We start from the raw sequence: 23,059 nt of genomic DNA on the forward strand, positions 1-23,059 counted from the left end.
AAAATGTCAAATAAATCCAAAGAAAAAAACCTAAAGGGTCAGAGGGTTCATGAGAGCTGTCACTGACACTCCCACAGAGTGCACCAAAATGCCTGGAAGCCTCCTCCATCACAATGTACTTTCTCTCAAAATGAGTCCAAACAAATCTGACATCATCGGTGAAGTTACACCGATGAATAAAGCCAACACAGCAACCTCATCCAACCTTATACCTAAGATTTGCATCACAATTTGTCAAAGACATTGGATTATGGAAATGCATGTAAGTGTCTGAGTGATTCAGGAGAAGACAGGAAGCTTCTCCTGAATGAGTCCATGTCTGCCATTTTAGGAAGTAATTGAGTAGCAGAACCTTTTCTAAAATTCAGCTGTGAAACTTTCTGGGCCTGGAGCTTTGCCTCCAGAGGATTGTGAGATAGCACCTACAGTATCCTTAAATGTTATTCTTACTAAGGTCTGCAGTGAGTCAGGCAGTCGATACACTAGACTTTCTTCAGCTGTTAGAAAATGGTGAGTAATGGAAGGGGTGATGGAAACAGTGACACAACAAAAAAGTCTAGAAACCTTTTAACAAGGCTCTGCTTGTGTTTTGAATTGTGAGGTAAACAACCTTGCAACCTCTTGAGACATTTCTGTGGGCCTCTCTTCTAATTTCTTCCTACTTGTCTCTGGTGTGAAAACATGCCCTGATTGATTGTGTCAATTAGAGGGAACTTTATTCCAAAGTGATGGGAGGGGCTGTTTAGCTAATGGTTTTAAGTAGCAGTCAATGGATATCATAGATTACTTAAAGCCCGTTTAAGTCCAACTGCAATTTGTATAGCCTGATATGGGTGAAGAGCAACTGAACATAAATTACAGTGGCTGCACAATACCAGCTACCACAAAAACCCCTTAATTCACTGTGAACACTTGAGATGACAAAACAAAATCTGAACACAAACATAAAGGTTTTTGAAGAATTATGAAGAGCCACTTACAGATGTGTAATATTTTAAATTACCGGGTAGGCATCAGTGTGGTATGGAGCTTTTATAAAACTACATTTTAAGGTTAAATGGTGCATTACTGTTGTCTCATATACAGCTTTCAATGTTTCCTGCTCATTGTAAGTGCCATGGCAGTGAATGAAATATCCTCAACTGTTTTTACAGGACACAACATAAATCTTATTACAGTATTATAGATAAGATCATTTCCTCACCTGTGTTATGATTTTGCATAACAGCACCTCCAAGATGGATCCAAAGCACATGGCCGCGTGCCATTTTCATTTAAGATTAAAATAACTGGTTCATAATTAAAACAGTTTGTTTTGAGAAACACACTTTACTGTACATGTTTATTTACATCTCTCATTTGTACATTTATTGCTCAGAGATATGGGGCACGGGTTTACATTCAAGGCACAGTTCTATCCCTTTAAACAATGCTCCTTTTGCTTCTGTCATACAAACCAAAATCTGGAATGAAAATTATATTATGTAAACTTTCTCCAAGTAGATTATCATTAAAACCCACATCAAATCAACACGTAAACGTTTTAACTGAACATAACAGACCATAGTTACATGGCTTGTGTGTGTAGGTTTAAAAAACAAAAAAACACTGATATATCAAACAATATGCATATTTGGAAAATATCTCCATTACAGACATACTGTGGTACAAAATGATGTTTTCATTACATCTTTGTGCGATTTGAAACTAAAAATTGTAGCAATTTATGTGAAAAAGACAAAACTATACCAACAGCTCAGATTTGAATGGCTAGCTATTATATTGCAGATGATTAGCTATGCTATCTGATCTATTTTTTGTGAGATTTGTAGATCACTATTGGGTGGCAAAGAAGTCAACTTAAAAATCTTAGACTTTTAAGTAGTACCATGTGTACATTTAAATATATTTTTCACTCAAAATAGTGAAGGTGCCACTTTTAACTCTTCTCATATTGCACAAGCTGCTCGACTAAAACTTAACACAGTTCAATCTCAGACCTCCTGTCTGTAATAATGCCAATAAAATGACTATTAGATGATGAAAAGGAGGATGAATTTAAAAAAAAAAAAAAAAAGTTTTGTATCAATGTTTTAGTTAAATTCTGAGCTGAACCAAGATGTTCGTTAAATCGCAACCACATCCATACATTTATACTGTAAGTTGACTGAGTGGCATGTACAACATTAACAAAAAGCTACAGTTAATACCACAGTAGAATTATCTTTTTACTTTATTTTTTCCTTAATGTTAAATACTTTTAAGAAAAATAACTGATATATACTGAGGGCTGGATAAACCAAATAAACTCTCCAAAAAATATTCATCTGCACTGGAAAATGAAAACTGGACATCAAATATCTTTCACTCATCTTCAGCCCACCACCACAAAAATCATAAAGTTGTCAAATGACAGTGCTACAGTTGAATTACACATGTACTCAAAGACAAAAACTTTGGCAAAGTGTCAACAAATAGGCAAAAAAAAGAAAGAAGTTATTTTTTTCCTCCACTTTACATATTTGTAATAATAATGAGTTACATTTATGGAGAAATTACAGAGAATGTATGCTGACAACAGAAAAAAGCATGGCTGATGAATCTGGATAATGGGTCCTCAGGCTACAAACTTGTTCTTGGTTGTGGAGCCGCTCTTTGTGGCCGTGTCTGCGTGTGATTGGTATCCGATGATCACCTTTGGCGGAACACCTAATCTCTCTTTATACACACGTCTAAAAAGGCAAACAGAAGATAAACATGTAGTGCATATTAGAATCCAAAAACCTTCTGAAACTATCAGGGAGTATATATGAAAGTCATATTATTAATCATATATTATGAAATCCCTGCTACTTCTAGTACTGTATCCAGCTGTAACAAACTACTTTACCAAGGCATCCACTCATGATGGATTTTTAAAAGTATTTACCTCAGAGGAACCTTCCACAAGTCTGAAAATCTGAAACATGATAGTGGGAGATCCCGTCCAGCTGTTAAGCTAAATAGGTAGCTACCACTGCATTAATGACTAAAAATTGAGCAACTTATTCCAATCATTGTGGCTAACCTACATGCTGGGTTAAAAAGCCTTAGCCCTATCTGAAAAAAAAAAAAAAAAAAAATCACTGCATAAATGAGCAAGTATAAATAGAAATATATCCAAGAATAAAGCACTGCAAATAGGTAAATAGAGCCAATATAGTATATTTTTCTTTTTTGTTTTGATGTCATTTCTAATTACATGATTGTGTACAACTGGTTGTTCCAGAGGGCATTGAATATTTGTAAATATTTGTGTACAATTATGTGTATTATGTGGCTAGAAATCTAAGTGAATACATTTGTTAAATGGTCCCTTTAGAGTTTCAGGTGTTATAAATTCAGTGTGACAAATATACCCTTTACTATGACTTACAAACTTATTTAATTCTTTATGTGAAATCAGCTCACCCTATGTGTGTGATGGCATCTTTGTTTTCATAGTCTGTGGTCCATATTGCTATCTTATCTCCTTTGGCTCGGACATTAATGACGGCGCCACACACGTCGTCACTGTAGTCATCGAAAGCTTCACCCACAAGACACAAGAGCTGCAGGAAAAACAGACATCGTTTACGAATGGCTTGTCAGTAGGGAACAGTTTACCCATGTCAGTTATTGCCAATAGATAAGAATGATTGTATAGTTTAAGTGATCAAAACTTGACAGGACTTAACATACCGTCTCCAACCAGAACCGATCCAGGTCTGCTTTGCGCTGCTGCTTGGACAGAGTTATCAGCCAGCGGCCGCCTCTTCGGTTTCGTTCATCCTCCCACATGGGTTCAATGCCGTCCTGCATCCAAATAAAGGTCAAAGCTAAGAACACTGCAAGAATTTCACAAACTATCCAATGAAATGAATTAGGATCCAATGAAAAAAAGCTATAATTTTCCCTTTCCTTATAAGTTTCCCTTCAGATCAGGATTAGAGAATACACTAATTAGCCCTTAATGGAAGAAGTAATGGGCTTTTGTAAGTTTCACTGTTTCTCCTCTAAGAGTATAATATATCTGGAAATTTAATACCAATAAAATATATGTAAAATACAAAATAAATTGCACATAAAGATAAACTGCTCCGTACAATAAAAGGATACATATATTTACTTTGTGTGGACTTGTGGCCAGCTTTGACATCATTTTATACAGTTTTGACAAGTTGACCACATTCTCAATTTTGAGTCAGAGATCACCACATATAATATTCATATTAAATCATCTAAATAACTTTTTTCCTTAAAAAGATTGTAAAGGTTAGCTCTGTGCTACAGAGTGTACATGTATAAACAAAAAAGTATGTTCTTGTAACTTATGAGGGGCAACCATTAGCTAATTTATGCACTCCGGTCAAGAGAAGCTCTAAAAATAAAATTAAAAAAACCTCTTGGTGCCTTTGTAATCAGGTTTCTATTCTAAATGGACCAGAACTGCAAGGCAACAAAAAGATCATCATTTTTCTTTATGGTCCAAAAAAAGTGAACAGTACAGATGTGAACACAGCCTTAAAAAACTAACACTTGTACAATTCCTCTGACTTATAAAAAACATCTATTAGTAATTTATGGTAGGACGGTTTTAGGTTTTAACTGGGTATACTGTACAATGTCAAAAGCAGAAAGTACTCTTTACCTTAAACAGCGAGTAGTCACAGCCAGACATCAAGTTACTTGATAACTGAATGTGATTGTATAATCTGGGAAGGAAGAATAGTTTATGTTAAACAGCATACAACATAAAACCTAAGAGCAGCCTGGCTAACAAACCTGTGCATTATAAATATTAACCTCTTGGTGACAATGGCACATCGATCAAACTTCAATTTTCACATTACACAGTAAGAAACAGTAACGGTAGGGACAAGAGGCAACTACATTTAAAGAGTTAATTCCCAGTGTTACATTTCTTTGTGGTGAGGGGGGACAAATGTTATTAAACTGTTGATTAATATTATCTGCAATTAATCTTCCTCTCCCAAATGGCTCAACCAATTTTGCAACAAATCCTTTCATGAATAGTCATGATGTTGTGTAATTATACAGCTTTTAGTGCAGTCACATAGAAAGCAATGATATACTCACGCCCAGAAGTCTTCCACTGTGTCAAATTTAGAGATGAGACGAAGATTGGCTTGCCATGTTTTACTTTTGTCATTCTTGAAAAACCAAAGAGCCCATCTGCAAATCAAAGAAGAGTTATTTAGCTATTTTAAGCTAGCTGCATCCTTGCCTTCATGTGCTATGTTGTTCATTGCATAGACAGCTATACATCACTGAGTAGAGCCTGAACCTCAGAAAACGCTATGCAAGCTGTCAAGATTATAATCTGGGAGATACATGACAGATTACCACCAGCATGTGGCCATTTACCAACAGCGGAACTGTGATGTGATGGAACTTACTCAAATTTCAGCCACAGTTTGTTACGTCAGTCGACTACAGCAAAAATGTTTTGTGTACAGTGTAGCTAAACTTTATCACGATACACCTGTCGACGAGGTTTTATCAAGAACTGAACTCTGGTCTTACTTGTTTTGTAATGGATGCTTGATGTATGCTTCAGGACTCACAACCTTTTGAATGGCTGTTTCGCATTTTTCCTTTTCAGGGTTTGCAGGAACTACAGTTGACGCCTGGAGGGGGAAAAAAAGCACAAGGATGTATCTTTTAAAAAAGCACTTTCAAAGAAATGTCAAAGAGTGTTGTGTGGGTTTTTTTTTTTTTTAATTCTCTGACTTTGACCTTTTTCTAAGGCAATTACATGAAGAAACTGTTATTCGTTTGACTCAGTCTTATGGCTGCATTTGTGCTGAGGGTCTTCTCAGGTAAAGGTTGTTAAATAACTGGACACCCTGCAATGCAACAACTAAATTGTGGCTTTAAAATTACCATAGAGTTGAATCAACACCTCTCTCTTACAGTCTCAAAATAAGTATCACAATAAGCTTCTGTGTATCACATTAATCCAGAATATAGAGCTGCAACAATTAGTTGTCAACTACAACACTAATCGCCAACTATTTTGATAATGCCTTAATTGTTTGGAGTCCAAATTCTCTGATTCCAGCTTCTCCAATGTGAATATTTTCTGTAGTTTTAGTCTTCTATGACAGCAAACATAATATCTTTGGGTTGTGGACTGTTGGTCGGGAAATAAAACATTTGAGAAATGTCACCTTGGACTCTGGGAAACAGTGATCGACATTTTTCAAAGTTTTCTGACATTTTAAAGCCCAAACAACCTTCAGATTAATTGATAATGAAAATAACTGTTGCGGCCCTACCAGAGTACAATATATACTCAAATTATCGACCTCAGTTGTATAATTGTAGCATTTATTACAGGATCACAGTGATGCATTTCAATATGATACAGGTGTCTCTGTATTAACTTATTCATTTTCTATCCCCTACAGCAGTCTATCTAACTAAATGGCATCATCTCTAAACAATTATTATCTTTCATATCGACAAGAACTAACGCTAGCCGACGTTACACTTACTGTCGACATTCCCACACCGGGTGAAACACATCAGACGGTTGACAGGCTGTAACGTTACCGAGGCTCGCTTCCTCTCATTCATCCAGAGTTCAGTTCAGGGGGACCGGACTGAGGTATCCACTCGGTCACCACTATTTCCAGCTGGGCTTGTTTCTCCAGCCAAGTTTACGACTCTTTATCAACAGTTATTGTCGAGAGTAAAAACGTCACCGAGAGCCGTTATGTTTGTAATAACCTCAATAAAAACCTGTTAACGTTCGTCTAAAATGCTAACTTCTCTAATGTTTGGCTAGCGAGTTACCTGTCAGAGATGATAACAAGAAGTTTAAAGAATTACTGAAACTGTCTGTTACTCTGTCAAACCTATCGCTAGCGTGTCTCTTATCTTTTTGTGGTGTACAGACACTGGAGAAGAGCCTTGGCTCGGAGAGTGAAAGCCCAAACTGAACGGTTTAGCTATCAGCGTGTTGCGGTTCACTCACCACCAGAGCGGTCGCCATCTTCTGGAAATCACACTCAGTTTCTTTGGCGTGTGTTAAAATAGCTGATTGGGCCATCTGCTACACAACAACACGCATGCGCAAGATCATGAAAAGTACATGTTGATCCAGAGTATGGGACACAATGTAACTATTTCTCCTTCAGTTATTGATGTAGTATCCATCATAGGCAAAATATTAAACAATCTTAAACTCATCTGAAAAAAAAACTTTCTAAGCATTTTGTCGTTGAAGTTATAATAGCTGAAAACTGAGCTCCTTTTTGTAGTTTAAATCATTATTTGTATACAATGTAAGGTAATAAGATGATCAAACCAGTGTCAGGCATGTCAGAATGGGGGTACTCAGTTGGGGTTTTATGGCTTATTTGACCAGAGAAGCAGCTTTTTTTTTTTTTTTTGCAGTCCAACTGAATCATCCAAGTCTTTTCTCAGTAGTGCTGATGGTGATGTCAATGTGTTACTGTCGACATAAATGTCAGTGTGCTACATACTGTCTGGTAGGATGACCCAGAGAGCCAACCTGCAATGCACCACGGTCAGGTTTATTTATATAGCCTTTAATAACTGTCACAATAAGTTTCAAAGGGCTTCACAGTAGACAGGAAACAGCCAAAGAAACCTTTTTAAATTGGAAACCTTAAATAGGCACAAAAGTAGGAAGAGTAAAGATATGCCCAATATAACCTGCTGCAGTATATTTGGGTAAAAGGTTGTGTAATTGCCTTTTTGGGATTCTACACATACTGTTGTCTGCATGTTGAAAACTGGTTACGGTAGCAGGCAGTATAAAGACAAATGTACAAAGGAGAATGTGACTGCTAGTGCAATTAGGGGTAATTTGGGGGGGAAAAGGCTCTGAAAACATTCCATAAACCCAAGGATCATTCTCAGAAAATCTCTCTGAATTTCCTGATGAGGTGTGTTATTGGCTTTTAGTATATTGTAAGCATAAATAATGTACATACAGTGTATACAGGCTTAGCAGGACTCAGCAATGATAAACTGTGCTCCTCTTGGTGACAAACAGTCATGAAATTCATGCACGAGCAGAAAATATTACTGATTAAGTGATCAAAATGATCTTTTATTGAGAATGAAGCTTGTGTGTGATGCTCTCCAAAAGCCTGTGATGACTTTAACAAAATCCAAATCAAGCATGAAAGCAATGTTTTTAAATATTGCATTGTGTAAACAGTATTCTTAATTTTATTAGTGTATGTTGTTTTGATATTCAGTTTCTGGAATGCATTTTCTGGGTAAATTGTGTTGCATAAGATCAGTATGCATGAATGCAGTACATACTGTATATGCATATATTAGTAACAAAGAGCAACAAAAAGGAGCAAATAAGCGCATTTTCAAAAGATTTAATGGCACCGTTTAGAACATTTCTAACAGATATTCAGCTGTTAATAAAAATGAGGTTCTAATACTGAAAATGATGTTAACAACAAGTGCAGAGAAGTAAGTGCTGCAACTATGAAATGAGATTGTTTGAAGGCCGGACATGAAGGATGTCTATGCTTTAGGCACTTCAGAAGGTCAGGACTGTGCGGATGCTGCAATGAGAAAAAAAATATATAGGTTAGGACATACAAAACTAGAGTCAGAACAGAAAAAAACACTTTACAAAGAAACAAATATAACATCTATAGAACTTAACTTTTATATGCCCTAACAACATGAATGAACTGTTCTTCTCACCTCTTTCCAGCATGCATGAGGTCAAATCCTTCATTAATCTTCTCGAAGGGAAGAGTGTGGGTCACGAACTCATCTACCTTTAACTTCTTATTCATGTAGTCCTCCACCAGTTTAGGAACACTCTCCACACTCTTCCAACCTGGGGGTGAATACCAAAACCAGGTCAACAGCTTCAGCAAAACAAAACATGTTGCATGCTAAAGTTTTAAAACCAGATTTTGCAATCTATAGCAGTTGCATGTCCACCTCAAAGGCTAATAAAATACCACTACAAATATTAATAATATTAATAGTAATAAGACATTTTCTGAGTCTAATTATTTAAAAAAAAAAAAGTTTAAGCTACAATTCAAAGTCAGCCCAAGTCATGAACTTTTTTCTAATGAAATGATTATTAAAAGATCTAATCACACACTCATTTTATTCCAGTATGAAACTGCCTTCAGACTCAAACTAAAATTATGCAAAGTTATAACTGCAGCCAGACATCATTAAGCCCTTTATAACAAAGAATCTGCTACAATGACTCACCTCCAAAGGCTGTGCCCCGCCACACTCGGCCTGTCACCAGCTGGAAAGGTCTGGTCGAGATCTCCTGTCCAGCTCCGGCTACACCGATGATGACACTTTCACCCCATCCTTTGTGGCATGCCTCCAGAGCTGCTCTCTAAAACATTCAAATGAGGAAGTTAGTTTTGAGTTTTATAGGCATTACACACTTATGAATTGTGTTTTCATGATGCTTGTGCAACCTGTTTTATATATTGCACACTATGTTTATCTATATTGGTAACTGCTATACGGCTGCTTGTTTTTCACCATAAAATGTGAACACAAAGTAAGTCTCACCATGATTTGCACATTTCCAATACACTCAAAAGAATAGTCTACACCGCCATCAGTCATCTCCACCAGAACCTCCTGGACAGGCTTGCTGTGGTCCTTTGGGTTCACAAACTCAGTGGCTCCAAACTCCTTAGCTTTCTCAAACTTTGCAGGGTTGATGTCCACACCAATGATCCTGGTTGCCCCAGCAACCTTACAGCCCATAATAACAGCCAAGCCAACGGCTCCAAGGCCAAACACAGCACATGTAGAACCAGGCTCAACCTGCATGTGCATGAAGAAGAATAGGACAGTTAGATAGATAGATGTACTTTATTGAACCCTAATTGGGAAATTCTCATGTTACAGCAGCAGGTTATCCAGGCGTTGCACAAGAACAGTAGATACACAGTAAATATACATTAGACACTAGAAGAGAGAAATACATATATCTATAGAACAACAAATACAAAAGAATATAAATAGGATAACATACTATATATTAGATAAGTGGTTGATAAGTGAAGTTGCTGAAGTTTTAAAAATGCGTATAAAGTGAGTATAAAGATGTGCAAATTCACCATGAGCAAAGTTACTGAAGGAGCAAAGCAGAGAGGAGTTTGGTTGAGAAAGAAACTATAAAGCTGAAAGTTCTCTGACAGACAGAGGTGAGGTATTATAGAGAGTTATTGCTTTGGGCAGGAAAGATTTCCTGGATCAGCCCTTGTGACAGCAAAGCAGGACCAGTCTGATAGATAAAGTGAACTTTAAAAGTAAACTTTTCAGGTCAAATCTTAAGACTCCCTTTATTTTCACTTCAAATATGCATGATTAACATTGGAGTGAAAATCACAACCATTGCCAACATTTGCATCTATTTTTATTGCTTCTTTTAGGGCAACACAAACATCTTCTGCATAAGCTTTTAACAATAAAATGTGTCCTATTTCAAATAGTGATTATTTCACTTTAGAAAAACAGTTAAAAAAACAAATGTTACGGCCTTACAGCATGATCTACGGCCTGTGATACCCACCTTGGCAGTATTAAGAGCTGCACCGTAACCCGTGGAAATGCCACATCCAAGAAGGCACACTTTATCCATTGGAGCTTTCTCGTTCACCTTGGCCAGAGAGATGTCAGCTACCACGGTGTACTCCGAGAAGGTGCTGGTCCCCATGAAGTGAAACACTTGCTTTCCCTTGCAAGTGAAGCGTGAGGTCTTGTCAGGGAGCAGGCCCTGGCCCTGGGTTACTCTGGAGGAAGCACAGGGAAAAGATGGTTTCTTTTCATGTGTGTAAGATGAAATTCAATTGATGTGAACTTCAGTGCAGGGCAGGTAGAAGCTCAAACTGAGCTTTGATTTGGTTGCCCTGGGATGGGGGACCTGAGGCTGTGAGTTCAGCTATTCTGCCACAAAGACTTAAATTCATATTGTTAATAAAAGGCAGTCTTTCACTCAACATTACCTAATTTTCTGGCAAAGGTTGGTCTTGGGATTTTTGCAGAATTTGCATTCACCACACTGTGGCACGTACAAAGGGACAACAGTATCACCTTGGTGAAGGAGAGTTGCAAATAATTAAAATCATACATGAGACACTTAGTTTTAACATTGCATTAAGAAATTTCAAGTTTTTTCAGTTTCATTGTTTAGTGCTCCTTACCGGGCTTGAATTTGGTGACACCCTCACCAACGCTCTCGACCGTCCCAGCGCCCTCATGGCCCAGGATGACTGGGAAAAGGCCCTCGGGGTCACTGCCACTCAGAGTGTAAGCATCTGTATGGCACACTCCTGTGGCAAAGATCTGAGAGGCACCATGTCATTTAAAGTTCATGTCAGACACAGTTTCTAAATGCAAGAGTGAAATGTAAAAGATGTCTTTTCCTCGCATTATTTTAATCACTTCATATTTAAACGAAGTCATACATCAGCATTGACAGAGCATAATTATTCCATCTATCGCTGTAACAGTCTAGTTTTCGAAGCTTAAAACATATGGTTAAGCGTGATGCTTCAAATGGAGACTGTGAAGTAATTATTCTGTTACTTGTGATGGTAAAAAAAAAAAGTCCAAAATAGGATAACAAAAGCCAGATAAATTCCAAATTCCTTGCAGCTGACCCTCTAAATCTTGTCTTACCTTAATGCGAACTTCATGGGCCTTAGGAGGGGCCACCTCCACCTCTTCAATGGAAAGAGGTTTGCCAGGTTCCCAGGCAACAGCAGCCTTGCACTTGATCACCTAAAAGCAAAACACGGTGCATATTTCTTTCAAAATGTGTCAAACTTTGCTGCTACAACTTAAGTACCTGCAGCCACAGCTGACGGAGGCTTTATGGTGGCTGACAGCTCGAGCTAGTAGCATAGTGTAGCCTGTGAACTCTGTCAAGGTTCATGCGAGGACAGGCAGTAGTTCCGGTGGTTTGTACTGCTGGAGAAACTGTTAGCGTTCTGCTTTCACTTAGCTTATAAATCATTTTCAGTTTCCACAGATTTCTTTGGTTAAATGAGCGAGACGTGACCGTTCATACATTTTCATCCACTGAAAAAAACAGTTTTCACGCTCTTCTAATCACTTGTTTAACTGACCAGAATTAAAAAAAAATGCCTCATGCTCTGTGGACAGGCATTCCAGCAATTTTCAAATCCCACTGGCGACTGACTAACCAAAGATCCCTGTTAAGTAGCTAAACAGTGTTTCTTTGTGCTTGTTCATTCATTGCACGCGAATGCACGTTATGTGGAGGAACCTTGTTTTTGTTTACTTGAGATTGGTGCCACCGCAACGACACATGCACAAAATATCCTCGCAATTAAGATGTTTCTTGTGCATTTTGTGGAGAAGTGTACTTACTTTTCCAGCTGTCTCCATGTTCGCTGCTCCAGCAAGTGAAGTGAGGACGGGGCGGGCGGCGCGCGGCCGTAAAGGAGTTAACCTCTGGACCAATCAGAAACGAGACGGCGGAGGCGTAAGCATGACGCGGCAGAGGACAAAAAAAAAAAACAGCCTACTTCAGTCAACACGAGCTAGTCACACATGTGGACAATCCACATCTAGACAATCGCTTCATTTAGTTTTAATAGATATAAATAAACACAAAAATTAGAGCATGAAGTTCATTTATGACTTAGTGGTAATGTAACAAAAGAAACGGCCATTAAATAAACTCCCTGACAAATGGGCAAACTCCATCCACTGATGAAGACCTTGTGATGCTGTTGAAAAAGCTAGTACTATGACCTTGTTATTTAGGGAGTGAATTCACTTTCAACTTATAGTGCAACCTAAGCTGTGTCCCAAATGCATCAATTCTACATCCTAATTCTAACTCAAAACAGTACACATTTTTTTTAACTTCATTTTTGAGTGTGCTGTTGATTGCATGATGGAAATGGAGAAGGGCGTTGATGTGTGTTGGGGGGGACTAACTTTGGATGGTGGTTAGCTAAATTGCAGTTTGGTTGCTGACATAAATGTTGTAAACTAATTTAGTTTGTTGACTTCTTGTACACCAACTGCAAAACATTATACCCTTAAGACTAACACATAGTATACTGTGTACGATTAGCATGTAGTGTGGAATAGGAACATAGTACTACATTACTGTCACTCACTGCAGACCAGGGTTATCTGTTTCTTGATAATACTGAACCATTAAACACTTCTAGTACCACCTTCGGATGGTACTTATACTCTGCTTCATAATGCCAAAGATTTTGACAAGACTTCAGAATTTAAAACACAGACACATTTACAAAGCACCTTTTAATGAAGGTTGTTAACAAAAACGAGACAATATTCTGCTTCTGCGATGTTTACAAATTATGAGTATTAAAATCTTTTCAGCTAAGAAAGTATGGTCTGATTTCCCCACATATTTTCCATATCTGACAAAAATAATGCATGAAGGTTTGTGAATCTATCTCTTGAAAATTCTAATCAAAGTACAGACATTATGGCCAAACACTAACATAATCAGCACAGGATGTTCAGCCTGTTCACAAAGGGACCCCCTTTGTAAAAGGCTGAAAAGGTTCCCACTATGTTACACTCAAGCATACATATGAACCTTTTAAATAAAAAAATAATCAGGATCCATCACTCATTCAAAACTTGTAAAAAATAAAACAAAACGAATCCACTCAAGTAAATAGAGGCAATGTCCACTTTCTTATTCTGAGTCCCCCTAGCCAGGCTCTGGTATGCAGAGCCACCTTCTCGCTTGCGTAGCAGAAGACTGGGATGAGAATCACACCAGACCATCACTGTCAGATCATCTCCCACCTACATGTGAACAAATAAATAAAAAAATACAGACATTATGCAACAACACTCGTACACAAGAAAAGACATCAAAATATGTTCAGGTCTTGGAAAATGGGCAAACCTCTGAATCCGCGTCCTCCGCCACCTCTGAAGCCGCCTCCACGTCCACCACCTCCAAATCCTCCACCCCTGCCGCCTCCTCCTCTGCCACCTCGGAATCCGCCTGGAAGAAGCAAAGAAGATTATGATGAGAACATCTCCTTCGAGCCAATATTTAAATATTCTTTGTAGAAAAAAAAAATCCACAGCATTTGATAGTGACAGTCTATTTTTGAGTGACCAATTGTGGGAGATCAAGAAGTACTGTTATCATCTGCACATCAAATCAACAGTATACACTGGGAATAATAAGGATGATACAATAAGTTTCGATGCATCACCTCCACGTCCACCACCACCTCTTCCTCCACCTCTACCCCCGCCTCGGCCTCCTCTTGGTGGACCCTTTTCTCCTGGCGGCCTGGGGAGGAATCTCTGCAGCGGGAGGAGCTTCATTGGATCTATGTAAAACTAAACAAGGAGTTGCAAATTACATTCAATTTAGTACACAGAGGCAGTGAAATGCATGAAAGCATAATTTACAAAAGTTATGCAGGTCCCTTCATACCTTCTGCAATTTCTTGAATGAAGATGCCTTCATATTTTCAGAAAGTTTGACTGAAAAATACTGCAAGAACGAGTTGAGGAATGAATACGATTTTGAGCTGCAAAAATGTAATTACATTCCCAGAAGTAGGCTTTTTTTAACCACAGATTACTTCACAGGTCTAGAGACTGAAATGACGAGAACAGAAAGGATACAAAGTCCCGCAGCTGGCCGAATATCTCATCCACCTTTCCTATCTGCTCCTTGTTTTCCAAGTATACCGGAGCGTTGAAGTAGGGAACCTTGTTTTCATCTGTTGTACATTTACACACAATTTCATCCTCACATGGATGCATGAACTCTCCCAGTGCTGCAGAGCAAAGAGACATTGAAACACAGATATAGTTAGTAGTGCAAGTTAGATGTGTGGTTATGTCCTTCACAACTAAAACCAAACTCCAATGTCCACTATAAAAGTCAGCAAATGCATAAGGGCCCTCTGACTTTTTTAATCATTTTGTGTACACTTTCACCAAGTCTTTGAACCACCAACAATGCAGAGCCTTGTGACATTAAACTGGCAATGACAGTGGAATAATGGAAGCATTCATTATCATACATTACTTTTAATGACTTATGTGTGTTCAAGTCACCAGACAATTCAATAAAGTTGTATGGATGCAGAGTTGTTTGTGCCTGAGTGCAACAAGTACAATGCATTGGCAATATAACATTATCTGTTATTTTTCCCCCCTGATTAATCAATTAGTTGGGTGGTCCATAAAATGTCAGAAAACAGTAAAAATGTCTATGAGTGTTCCTCAGAGCCCAAGTTGACATCCTCAAATGTCTTCTTTTGTTCGCAACCCAGATGTTCAGTTAACTGTCATATATAAAAATAAACGAGAAAATATTTAAATTTGAGAAATTGAAATCAGAGAATTTAGACATTTTTTTTCTTTACGGGAAAAAAAAGACTCAAAACAATTATTCGATGATCAAAATAGATGGCAATGAATCAATTTATAGATTAATTGTTGCAGCTCTACAGTGATTGCACTCATTTTCCACTCTGTCCACTACATAAGCACAACAGGAAGGTATTGTCATCACTTATTATCATTTATTATTCCAGCTTCTTCAACATATTTCCAGCATTAACGTTAATGGTTTGTGACTTCATGATCTTACCAACAACATGCTCTGGAGGTCCGTAGTCTTGCTGTCTGTTAAAACCACCTCTGCCACCACCCCGTCCAAATCCACCACCTCTGCCTCCACCATATCCTCCTCCACCTCTGCCTCCACCATATCCTCCTCCACCTCTGCCTCCACCATATCCTCCTCCTCCTCCTCTACCTCCTCCTCCACCACGGTTAAACCCTCCACCTCGTCCACCTCCTCCTCTGAAAGACATTTTTTTCTTCAAATTCTCTGTGACAAACAAAGGGGGGGAGAGAGGAAGCCATAAGTCAGATCAAAACAAAGGCAACATTAAACACGTGAAATTATTATAGTCTGGATTTATTAACGCTACAAAGCGTGGTTAAACATTGTGATGTGAGTTCACTGAACTTAACGAGTCAATACAGCGTGGATTCAAGTCACAAGTTCCAGCTAACATGCTAGCTCGTTTCAGGTCATTTTAACTACAAAATCCACGTACGTTTTCTAACTAAAGCCAACACATTATGTAGTGGCTTCAAAATATAAACGTCAAAAAGTTTGCAACCCCATCTATACCCATTTAACATAAAATACTCACATATTTGGACGGCTAGTGGAAGCTACTCTGGCTCCGTGTATCTTCCATGCGATGACAACACGTGTGATCACGATCTGCCGTAAAGGTGTTCATCAGCGTCGCACAAGCGGGTACTGTCGTAAAGTCACATCGCCTCCTATAAAGGAGTGAGTCACATCAATTGGTCGACTTGTCATGACAGTGTAAGATATGCGGCAAGCATGACTCTGAATATTTCACTGTTGCTATAACATGATACAAAGTTATTGTTATTATTTTGGACTTTACATATGACGCAGATGTACATATTCTAAAATAATTACTTTGTTGTCAAATACAGGGAATTGTCTTGCTATTAGCCAACGTCGCTCCATAATGTCAACAGCAGGGCAGGTAAGACAGAGAAACTTCATCAACACGTTCATTGTTTGAGGTTTTTTTTGGTAAAAAGTAAACTGTGGATGTAGTTGTGTTGATTCTGTCTATTCTGACAATGGCGTCAACGCCCATTTTATGACTCCTGTCATTTGAGCCAAGCTGTAAAAAACACTGTAACTTACAAAATAGTTGTATTTTTCTCTTTCAGGTCATCAAATGCAAAGCAGCTGTTGCATGGGAGTCAGGGAAGCCCCTCTCCATTGAAGATGTGGAGGTGGCCCCTCCTAAAGTCCATGAAGTCCGCATTAAGGTCAGCTGTTTGTAAATGTGAGCACTTGTGAAGCTACACAGCAAAATGTTCAGAGTTAAAAGATGTTAGTTTTTTACATGTATTTAACCTATTTTGAGTTGTGTTGATGGTGTTAAATTACATCAGAATCATATGTACGCAACAAGAATTCTCTCAGTGACAACTTTACTGAGACCAAGGTTGAGAATTGTGTTATTTAACTGCTCATTTCTTCCGGTTTTGCTTTGATTGTACAGGCGATACATTCAGATAGAAAATATTTTGATACGTTTCACTTCCTCTGTCTCTGTTTGTTTCCTGTTGTTATGAATATTGCATATACCAAGTACAACCTCCAACTTCCCAAAACTATCAAGAGAATCCATAACGCTACGTATTTGTTCAGATTGTTGCCACAGGTGTGTGCCACACAGACTGGGAATACCTGTATGAGACAGGAAAAGGGATGAAGTTTAGACCATTCCCATTAGTTCTCGGCCACGAAGCAGCAGGAGAAGTGGAGAGTGTTGGTCCAGAAGTCACCAATTTCTCACCAGGTAAATTATACAGCCCACAATGGACAAGTTTGGTTTGGACTCATTCCTTTTTATAAAGAACTCTGACTGACACAGTTTTTTTTTTTGCTCTGTTGTTTTCTTAGGGGACAAAGTTATTCCTCTTTTTCTGCCACAGTGTCAGCAATGTGAACGATGTCTCAGTTCTAAAACAAATCTTTGCAGAAAGAACTGGTGATTTCATTACCACATGTTTATCACACTCAAATTGACGGTTCTGCTTTCATAGCATTTTAACTTGTCATTGTTCCTTTTGTTGGTTTCTTTTAGGGCAAATACACAAGTGGGTGTATTGGCTGATGGCACAAGCAGGATATCTTGCAATGGGCAGCAGGTGTACCAGTTCCTTGGTGTCAGTTCTTTCTCCCAGTATACCGTAGTTCCCGACACCTCACTTGCAAAGATAAGAGCCGATGCACCACTGCACAAAGTGTGCCTACTGGGCTGTGGTGTCTCCACTGGTTATGGCGCTGCTGTTAACACAGGCAAGGTGAGAGCATACAGAACTGCAGGACATATGACATTGTCCAAAGTAGCTGCTCAGTGTTTTTTACTGTACACAGTAGAATTGTAGTTATATAGGAGAACAGTAGGTGTAATTTCTTCAAAAAAATGTGATTACTCCATACCTACCCAACTATTAAACTATCAATAAGATGAGTACAAAACAAATAGAGGTTGTCAAAAACCTGTAAGACTGATGTGAAATTCTACACATTTTTATCATTTCTACAAACACAACATGAACAAAAGTTCTTCTGAATATTGAACAAAGATAAGACTTCTCACTAACAATATAAGGACAAACTCTTAACTAAAACCTACGTGAAACTGCAAATAAAATTGAAATAATGGCAGTATTCATGGGTACCTGATAAAAATCTGTTCTTTCAAAAATACTCCAGTTGATGGAAAAATGAATCAAGGTGAGTATTAAGTCAAACTCCTTTTATATGTTTGATAATATGTTACATTTTGATATATGTGTTTTATTTAAACTGCACTTTTTTACTAGGGCTTACAAAAAGCCAATAGGGCTTAAAAACCTGATTAATTAAATTCATACTTTCATATAAGAGTAAAATGGTCCAGTACAAGGTAAATAAAAGGTCAAGGCAATCTTTATTTTCCCCAAGGGGAATTATCATCATCATCATCAACAACAATCAACACACAAACAACTCACACAAAAAACATACAATTACATATTGTTATTCAAAAGGCCAACAGCAGCAGGGACAAATAAGTTTTTAAATCTATTGGTCTTACATCTTGGCAGATTATATCTGCGACCAGAACAGAAGCAACCTGAACTCACTGAACAAGGGGTGACTAGGGGCAGCAAGGATTGACTGGGCCTTCTTTGTGGCTCTAACATTGTACACTTGGGAGAGGTCATTTAGATTTGTGCCTGCAATTTTACTGCACATAAAAACTAACAGGGTAGCACAGAACAGACAACTGCTGCTGCTCGTCACCATTAGACCAGCGCTGTGACCAAACGATAGAGCAGGTGATATGTGTGTAATGGACATGTTTAGGAGAATAAACTAAACTGTAATATATAAAAGTTGTCTGTAAAAGTGTTGTAAAGTATTCTTAAACAAATTGATCTTAAACAACTTTCAACTGACTGACTCCCAAATTGTGTGCATCCAGGTCGAAAAAGATTCCTCGTGTGCCGTGTTCGGGCTTGGAGCTGTTGGTCTGGCTGCCATCATGGGCTGCCAAATTTCCAGGGCAAAAAGGATTATTGGGGTTGACATCAACCCTGACAAGTTTGAGAAAGCCAAAATGTTTGGAGCCACTGAATTCGTCAACCCCAGAGATCATAGCAAGAACATCCAAGATGTTCTGGTAGAGATGACAGACGGAGGGGTGGACTTTGCTTTTGAGTGTGTCGGTAGTCCAGCTGTCATGGTGTGTGTCTCAATCTTGTTTGAAGCTTAAATTGTATTTTATGTCTCATTTTTATTTCATGAAAATTCAGTCCTACAGGTACAGCAGGGAACCTCTATATGGCTATGCAGTGTCAGTACACAGAAAGTCTTTTTCTAATAATAAGTAATAATAAGTTTATTTAGCATAGCACCTTTCACAGAAATGAAATTCACAAAGTGCTTCACAGGAACAAGAGTTGAAAATAAGACCATAAAAACATACATAGTGTAAAAACATATGCCACGAGTTAAGTTAGTGAAGTTATGTGGTACATAAACTCAGATCTAATCAGAAGTTCTGCAAAAAAAGCCTTCCTGACCTCCTCGTCCATTTGATAATAGCAATCACTCATCCGCTGATAGCAATAGTTTCTACACAACCATTCACCTGAGTTTACACAATGTTGAAACTGTGTTATCCTTTTTTCATATTCTTGTTTCACCTGACTCTGTGTACATACGGTATAAATGCCTTTTAAAAGGGGTATTAATTAGACAACTGTTGTTTGTGTTGTCCTAGACCTCTGCGCTGGAGTCTACAACAGATGCCTGGGGCATGTGTGTCATCGTTGGGTGGACAGAGACAGAGGCAATGAACGTTGTGGTTGAAAAGATCCTGATGGGACGCACATTGAAGGGGACATATTTTGGAGGTGAACTTAAAACAAGTTAACAAGCTCCTATCTATAGGTTGCACAACTTGTGTAACTTGCAAAATAGATATTGTGAAAAGTTCAAGTTCAAGAAACACAAATGAGAGAAAATGCCAATCAAACCTCACTGGTAATCATGTCTTGATTAGGGCTATAACTAAATATTTTTAACTATTATCGATTAGTATATTGATTATTTTTCATTTAACTGATGACAGTATTCAGTAAATTGTTTCAGCTGTAGTCTTGACTAAAGGCTTTATGCTATTGTTCAACAAAACCAGTTTCTCCACTAATAGTAGCTGCAGTAGACCAAAATACAAAGCAGCCACTAGACATGTTGTATCATGTCACAAGGTGCAAGACCACATTTTGAAACTACGTACATGCATAGTATGTAACCATATGTGACAAGTCTGCACCTTTTTATTATGCTTGTCCATTGTCTTACTAGGGAGCACAGGAAATCACTAAATAAAGTAGAAAATGAAGGAGACTGAGGGAAAGTGTGTCCACTAGCAGTAAAACACATAATCACAAACTAACATCTAATAAACCCTGAATATCAAAGATCTTACACTATAAGAGTATTCAAGGATGCGTATGTCCTTATAGTCATTTAGGGTAACATAATATAAATTATACTAAAAGATGGTAAGAAAAGTGCTTTGCTCAGGGATTCATTGATGGCCTCTATGCTGTGAGGTCTATGTAATGAGGACTCTGTTTATGATCCTCTTCAAAAGGGTGGAAGAGCGTGCAGGATGTGCCTAAACTAGTAGACGACTACATGAACAAGAAGCTGAAGCTGGATGAGTTTATCACCCACAAACTCCCACTGGATCAAATCAATAAGGCTTTTGAACTTTTGCATCTTGGGAAAAGGTAAGACCTCTGATTTATTTGTGACTGATAGTGTGTTTCTTTCTTTGATATGTGTGTACTTGTATAACTCAAATTGTGGGGACCATAATCTCTTCACACAGTCACATTTTGGTGAGTCACCTCCATCTAGGGTTGGTGTTAGGAACATATTGGTTTGGGTTTAGGTAAGGGTGAGTATCCATGAAATTAATGAAATCTCCTTAGTGAAGAAAATAAGTGTGTGTCAGAACAAACCATGTCAAAATGCCTTATTTGGTTATAATACACACCGCTCTCATACAATGACAGCAGCATCCTGTTGAACTTCTGTATACATTTCCTGTGCAGCATTTTCATTTCCTAAATAGACTGACCCATCAGCAAGTTTGTCAAACAGCTGCGGGACAGTCTTTGTAAAATACCTCTGCTCCTTTTTATCTTGAATTCCCATTTTTAATTGAATATCTTTTGTTGTGGTTTTCCAAACAGGAGAGGTGTTTTGAATTTTATAAATTCTTGGAAACATATCAAGAATTTTACAAATGTCTCATTTTGAAGAAATTTGTTCAATACTGTATATATTGTTGTTATTATATATTGTGTCTGTCTATATTAAATGTTGGGTCTGGTGGGAACTACTATATCTATCTAACAACTATATCTCATGACTTAGATATAGTGGTTTTAGTCATGTTTCCTCTTTTTTTTTTTAGCATCCGTACTGTAATCAGTCTTTGGCCAGAGAAGGCCAAAGACTGAGAATCCTGAGGTGGCTTCATGAGTAAGGGCTTAAGCTGTGGAAAGAGACTACTTGATAAGAAGATCATCGTCATAATGATATTTTGCATAAAATTCAGCAATTTATTCTTGATCTCTGAAGATTATGCTCATTTTCCTAAAAGATATTGATTTTTCCCTGCTTGAATTTGTAGCAAATAACCAAATTGGCCACTAGATGGCAGTCTTGTGTCATGAAAAAGCATCTGTATGTGTCCATGAATACAATCTAACTTTATAAAGACGTTGCTTTTCTATCTGCAAATGATTCTGCCTTTTAATTCAGATTAAATACTGAGGGTTTTTTGTGTTTCTTGTTGATCACTGGCTCGATTAAAAGGGAGAAACATCACGGGATGTTCAGTGTACTTATGTTAAGTGTGAAGATATGTACATCACCAGTAATATCAAGACAGATTCTCTCTACATCTGTCATACATGGAACTGCAGTGATTCTGGTCTTGATATCAATATGAAGTGATAGTTGGAATTAAATATCCTTGTATATGGGATGAGGTAAAAGACACAGGAACCAAATGGCTGAATCTGTCATCATGGAAAAGTATCAGCTTCATGTGGTCAGGCTTACCAAATTTCGTCCTTGGTAATATTATATATTGATTTAATAGGGAGTCAATGAGAAGGGCTAAAATAGCAGTTGTGGACTGTCAGGACAGAAGACAAAAGGTTGTTTGGGGGAAGGCCTCCCTGTGAAGGACTGAAATAACTGTCTGAAGGAATTTGTTTTATTGAAGTTCCATTCAGATCAAATGAATACCCTTGGCAGTTTCCCCTGCTTTTCCATCTTTATTTAAAATGGAAAATAAATTGGTGCTCCTCCTCTCATGTTGGTCTGCGCTGCCTGTGTGCTATCAATCACAGATCATACAGCTTAAGCAGAGAAAACTTTTTTTTTAGTAATAGAAAGCAGAATAACAGAGAATGGAGCAGTAGAGGGAGATAAGAGAGAAAGATCAAAAGAAAGAGGAAGACAAGCTTTGACAGGTGGTTATGCCACTGGGCACCTCATCTATAAATGTTGGACATGCTCACAGATTTATATGGCTGAATGTCTGCCTATGGGAAAACTATCCAAAGTGACGACCGTAAGTCTCCTACCTTTTTTTTTCTTTGCGCGTTTGAACTCTGGAATTGTCACAGCATCGTGGAACTGATACAGGGAGGACATACTATCCACAACATCTTACACATATTTGAAAGTCTTAACTGTCCATCTTGTCATGTTTCTCGTTCATCTGGGCAGCTTTTCTGCAAATATCCTTTGGATAGGAAACTTTGGCATAAAGTGGCATGGAGTTGAGTAGCAGAGACAGCAACCCAACATTTGCAA

At 38.0% G+C, this 23,059-nt stretch overlaps 4 protein-coding genes across 6 annotated transcripts; 1 reads left to right on the plus strand and 3 right to left on the minus strand.

Moving 5' to 3' along the window:
- Positions 1-2,215: 2,215 nt before the first annotated feature.
- On the minus strand, positions 2,216-7,132 carry LOC137189801 (eukaryotic translation initiation factor 4E-1A-like). Its single transcript, XM_067599866.1, is given in 7 exon segments — positions 2,216-2,732; positions 3,451-3,590; positions 3,721-3,834; positions 4,670-4,733; positions 5,119-5,214; positions 5,566-5,669; positions 7,022-7,132. Coding segments are annotated over 7 exon segments (741 nt in total). The 5' UTR covers positions 7,130-7,132; the 3' UTR covers positions 2,216-2,617.
- Positions 7,133-8,392: 1,260 nt separating this feature from the next.
- Positions 8,393-12,534, minus strand: LOC137189800 (alcohol dehydrogenase class-3). Its single transcript, XM_067599865.1, has 9 exons — positions 12,430-12,534; positions 11,716-11,817; positions 11,238-11,379; positions 11,040-11,127; positions 10,607-10,826; positions 9,595-9,855; positions 9,277-9,412; positions 8,746-8,884; positions 8,393-8,600 (listed from the first exon to the last, which is right to left on the minus strand). The coding sequence occupies exons 1-9, from the start codon at positions 12,445-12,447 to the stop codon at positions 8,576-8,578; spliced, it is 1,131 nt and encodes a 376-aa protein (XP_067455966.1). The 5' UTR covers positions 12,448-12,534; the 3' UTR covers positions 8,393-8,575.
- A 792-nt stretch (positions 12,535-13,326) lies between these two features.
- Positions 13,327-16,348, minus strand: gar1 (GAR1 homolog, ribonucleoprotein). The gene is made up of 7 exons (XM_067599867.1): positions 16,254-16,348; positions 15,680-15,922; positions 14,704-14,858; positions 14,510-14,569; positions 14,283-14,412; positions 13,964-14,065; positions 13,327-13,860 (listed from the first exon to the last, which is right to left on the minus strand). Exons 2-7 carry the CDS (start codon positions 15,903-15,905, stop codon positions 13,850-13,852), a joined length of 684 nt encoding a protein of 227 aa, XP_067455968.1. The 5' UTR covers positions 15,906-15,922; positions 16,254-16,348; the 3' UTR covers positions 13,327-13,849.
- An 8-nt stretch (positions 16,349-16,356) lies between these two features.
- On the plus strand, positions 16,357-21,973 carry LOC137189799 (alcohol dehydrogenase class-3-like). 3 transcript variants are annotated; one of them, XM_067599864.1, is made up of 10 exons: positions 16,357-16,435; positions 16,573-16,625; positions 16,819-16,920; positions 17,306-17,456; positions 17,561-17,648; positions 17,745-17,964; positions 19,134-19,394; positions 19,935-20,067; positions 20,814-20,952; positions 21,645-21,973. In XM_067599864.1, exons 2-10 carry the CDS (start codon positions 16,608-16,610, stop codon positions 21,688-21,690), a joined length of 1,158 nt encoding a protein of 385 aa, XP_067455965.1. In that variant the 5' UTR covers positions 16,357-16,435; positions 16,573-16,607; the 3' UTR covers positions 21,691-21,973. The 3 variants fall into 3 exon arrangements, with proteins under 3 accessions (XP_067455965.1, XP_067455964.1, XP_067455963.1); XM_067599863.1 differs by having other exon boundaries at positions 16,381-16,447; XM_067599862.1 differs by lacking the exon at positions 16,357-16,435 and having other exon boundaries at positions 16,454-16,625.
- Positions 21,974-23,059: the final 1,086 nt, after the last annotated feature.

The sequence above is a fragment of the Thunnus thynnus genome, chromosome 9 (genome assembly GCF_963924715.1).
Source record: "Thunnus thynnus chromosome 9, fThuThy2.1, whole genome shotgun sequence".
Classification (NCBI taxonomy): domain Eukaryota; kingdom Metazoa; phylum Chordata; class Actinopteri; order Scombriformes; family Scombridae; genus Thunnus; species Thunnus thynnus.

What these genes read in the sequence shown, in the direction of transcription:
- LOC137189800 (XM_067599865.1), bottom strand. An exon ending in TGTCACCAAATTCAAGCCCG is followed by an intron (nt 11,128 to 11,237) that starts GTAAGGAGCACT and finishes TCCTTCACCAAG; the next exon opens with GTGATACTGTTGTCCCTTTG. An exon ending in GCGGGGCACAGCCTTTGGAG is followed by an intron (nt 8,885 to 9,276) that starts GTGAGTCATTGT and finishes ATTCACCCCCAG; the next exon opens with GTTGGAAGAGTGTGGAGAGT.
- gar1 (XM_067599867.1), bottom strand. Translation starts at nt 15,905, where the DNA reads ATGTCTTTCAGAGGAGGAGGTGGACGAGGTGGAGGGTTTAACCGTGGT. An exon ending in ACCTCCAGAGCATGTTGTTG is followed by an intron (nt 14,859 to 15,679) that starts GTAAGATCATGA and finishes TTTGCTCTGCAG; the next exon opens with CACTGGGAGAGTTCATGCAT. An exon ending in CATTCAAGAAATTGCAGAAG is followed by an intron (nt 14,413 to 14,509) that starts GTATGAAGGGAC and finishes CTCCTTGTTTAG; the next exon opens with TTTTACATAGATCCAATGAA.
- LOC137189799 (XM_067599864.1), top strand. An exon ending in TCCATGAAGTCCGCATTAAG is followed by an intron (nt 16,921 to 17,305) that starts GTCAGCTGTTTG and finishes GTATTTGTTCAG; the next exon opens with ATTGTTGCCACAGGTGTGTG. An exon ending in CTGCTGTTAACACAGGCAAG is followed by an intron (nt 17,965 to 19,133) that starts GTGAGAGCATAC and finishes GTGTGCATCCAG; the next exon opens with GTCGAAAAAGATTCCTCGTG.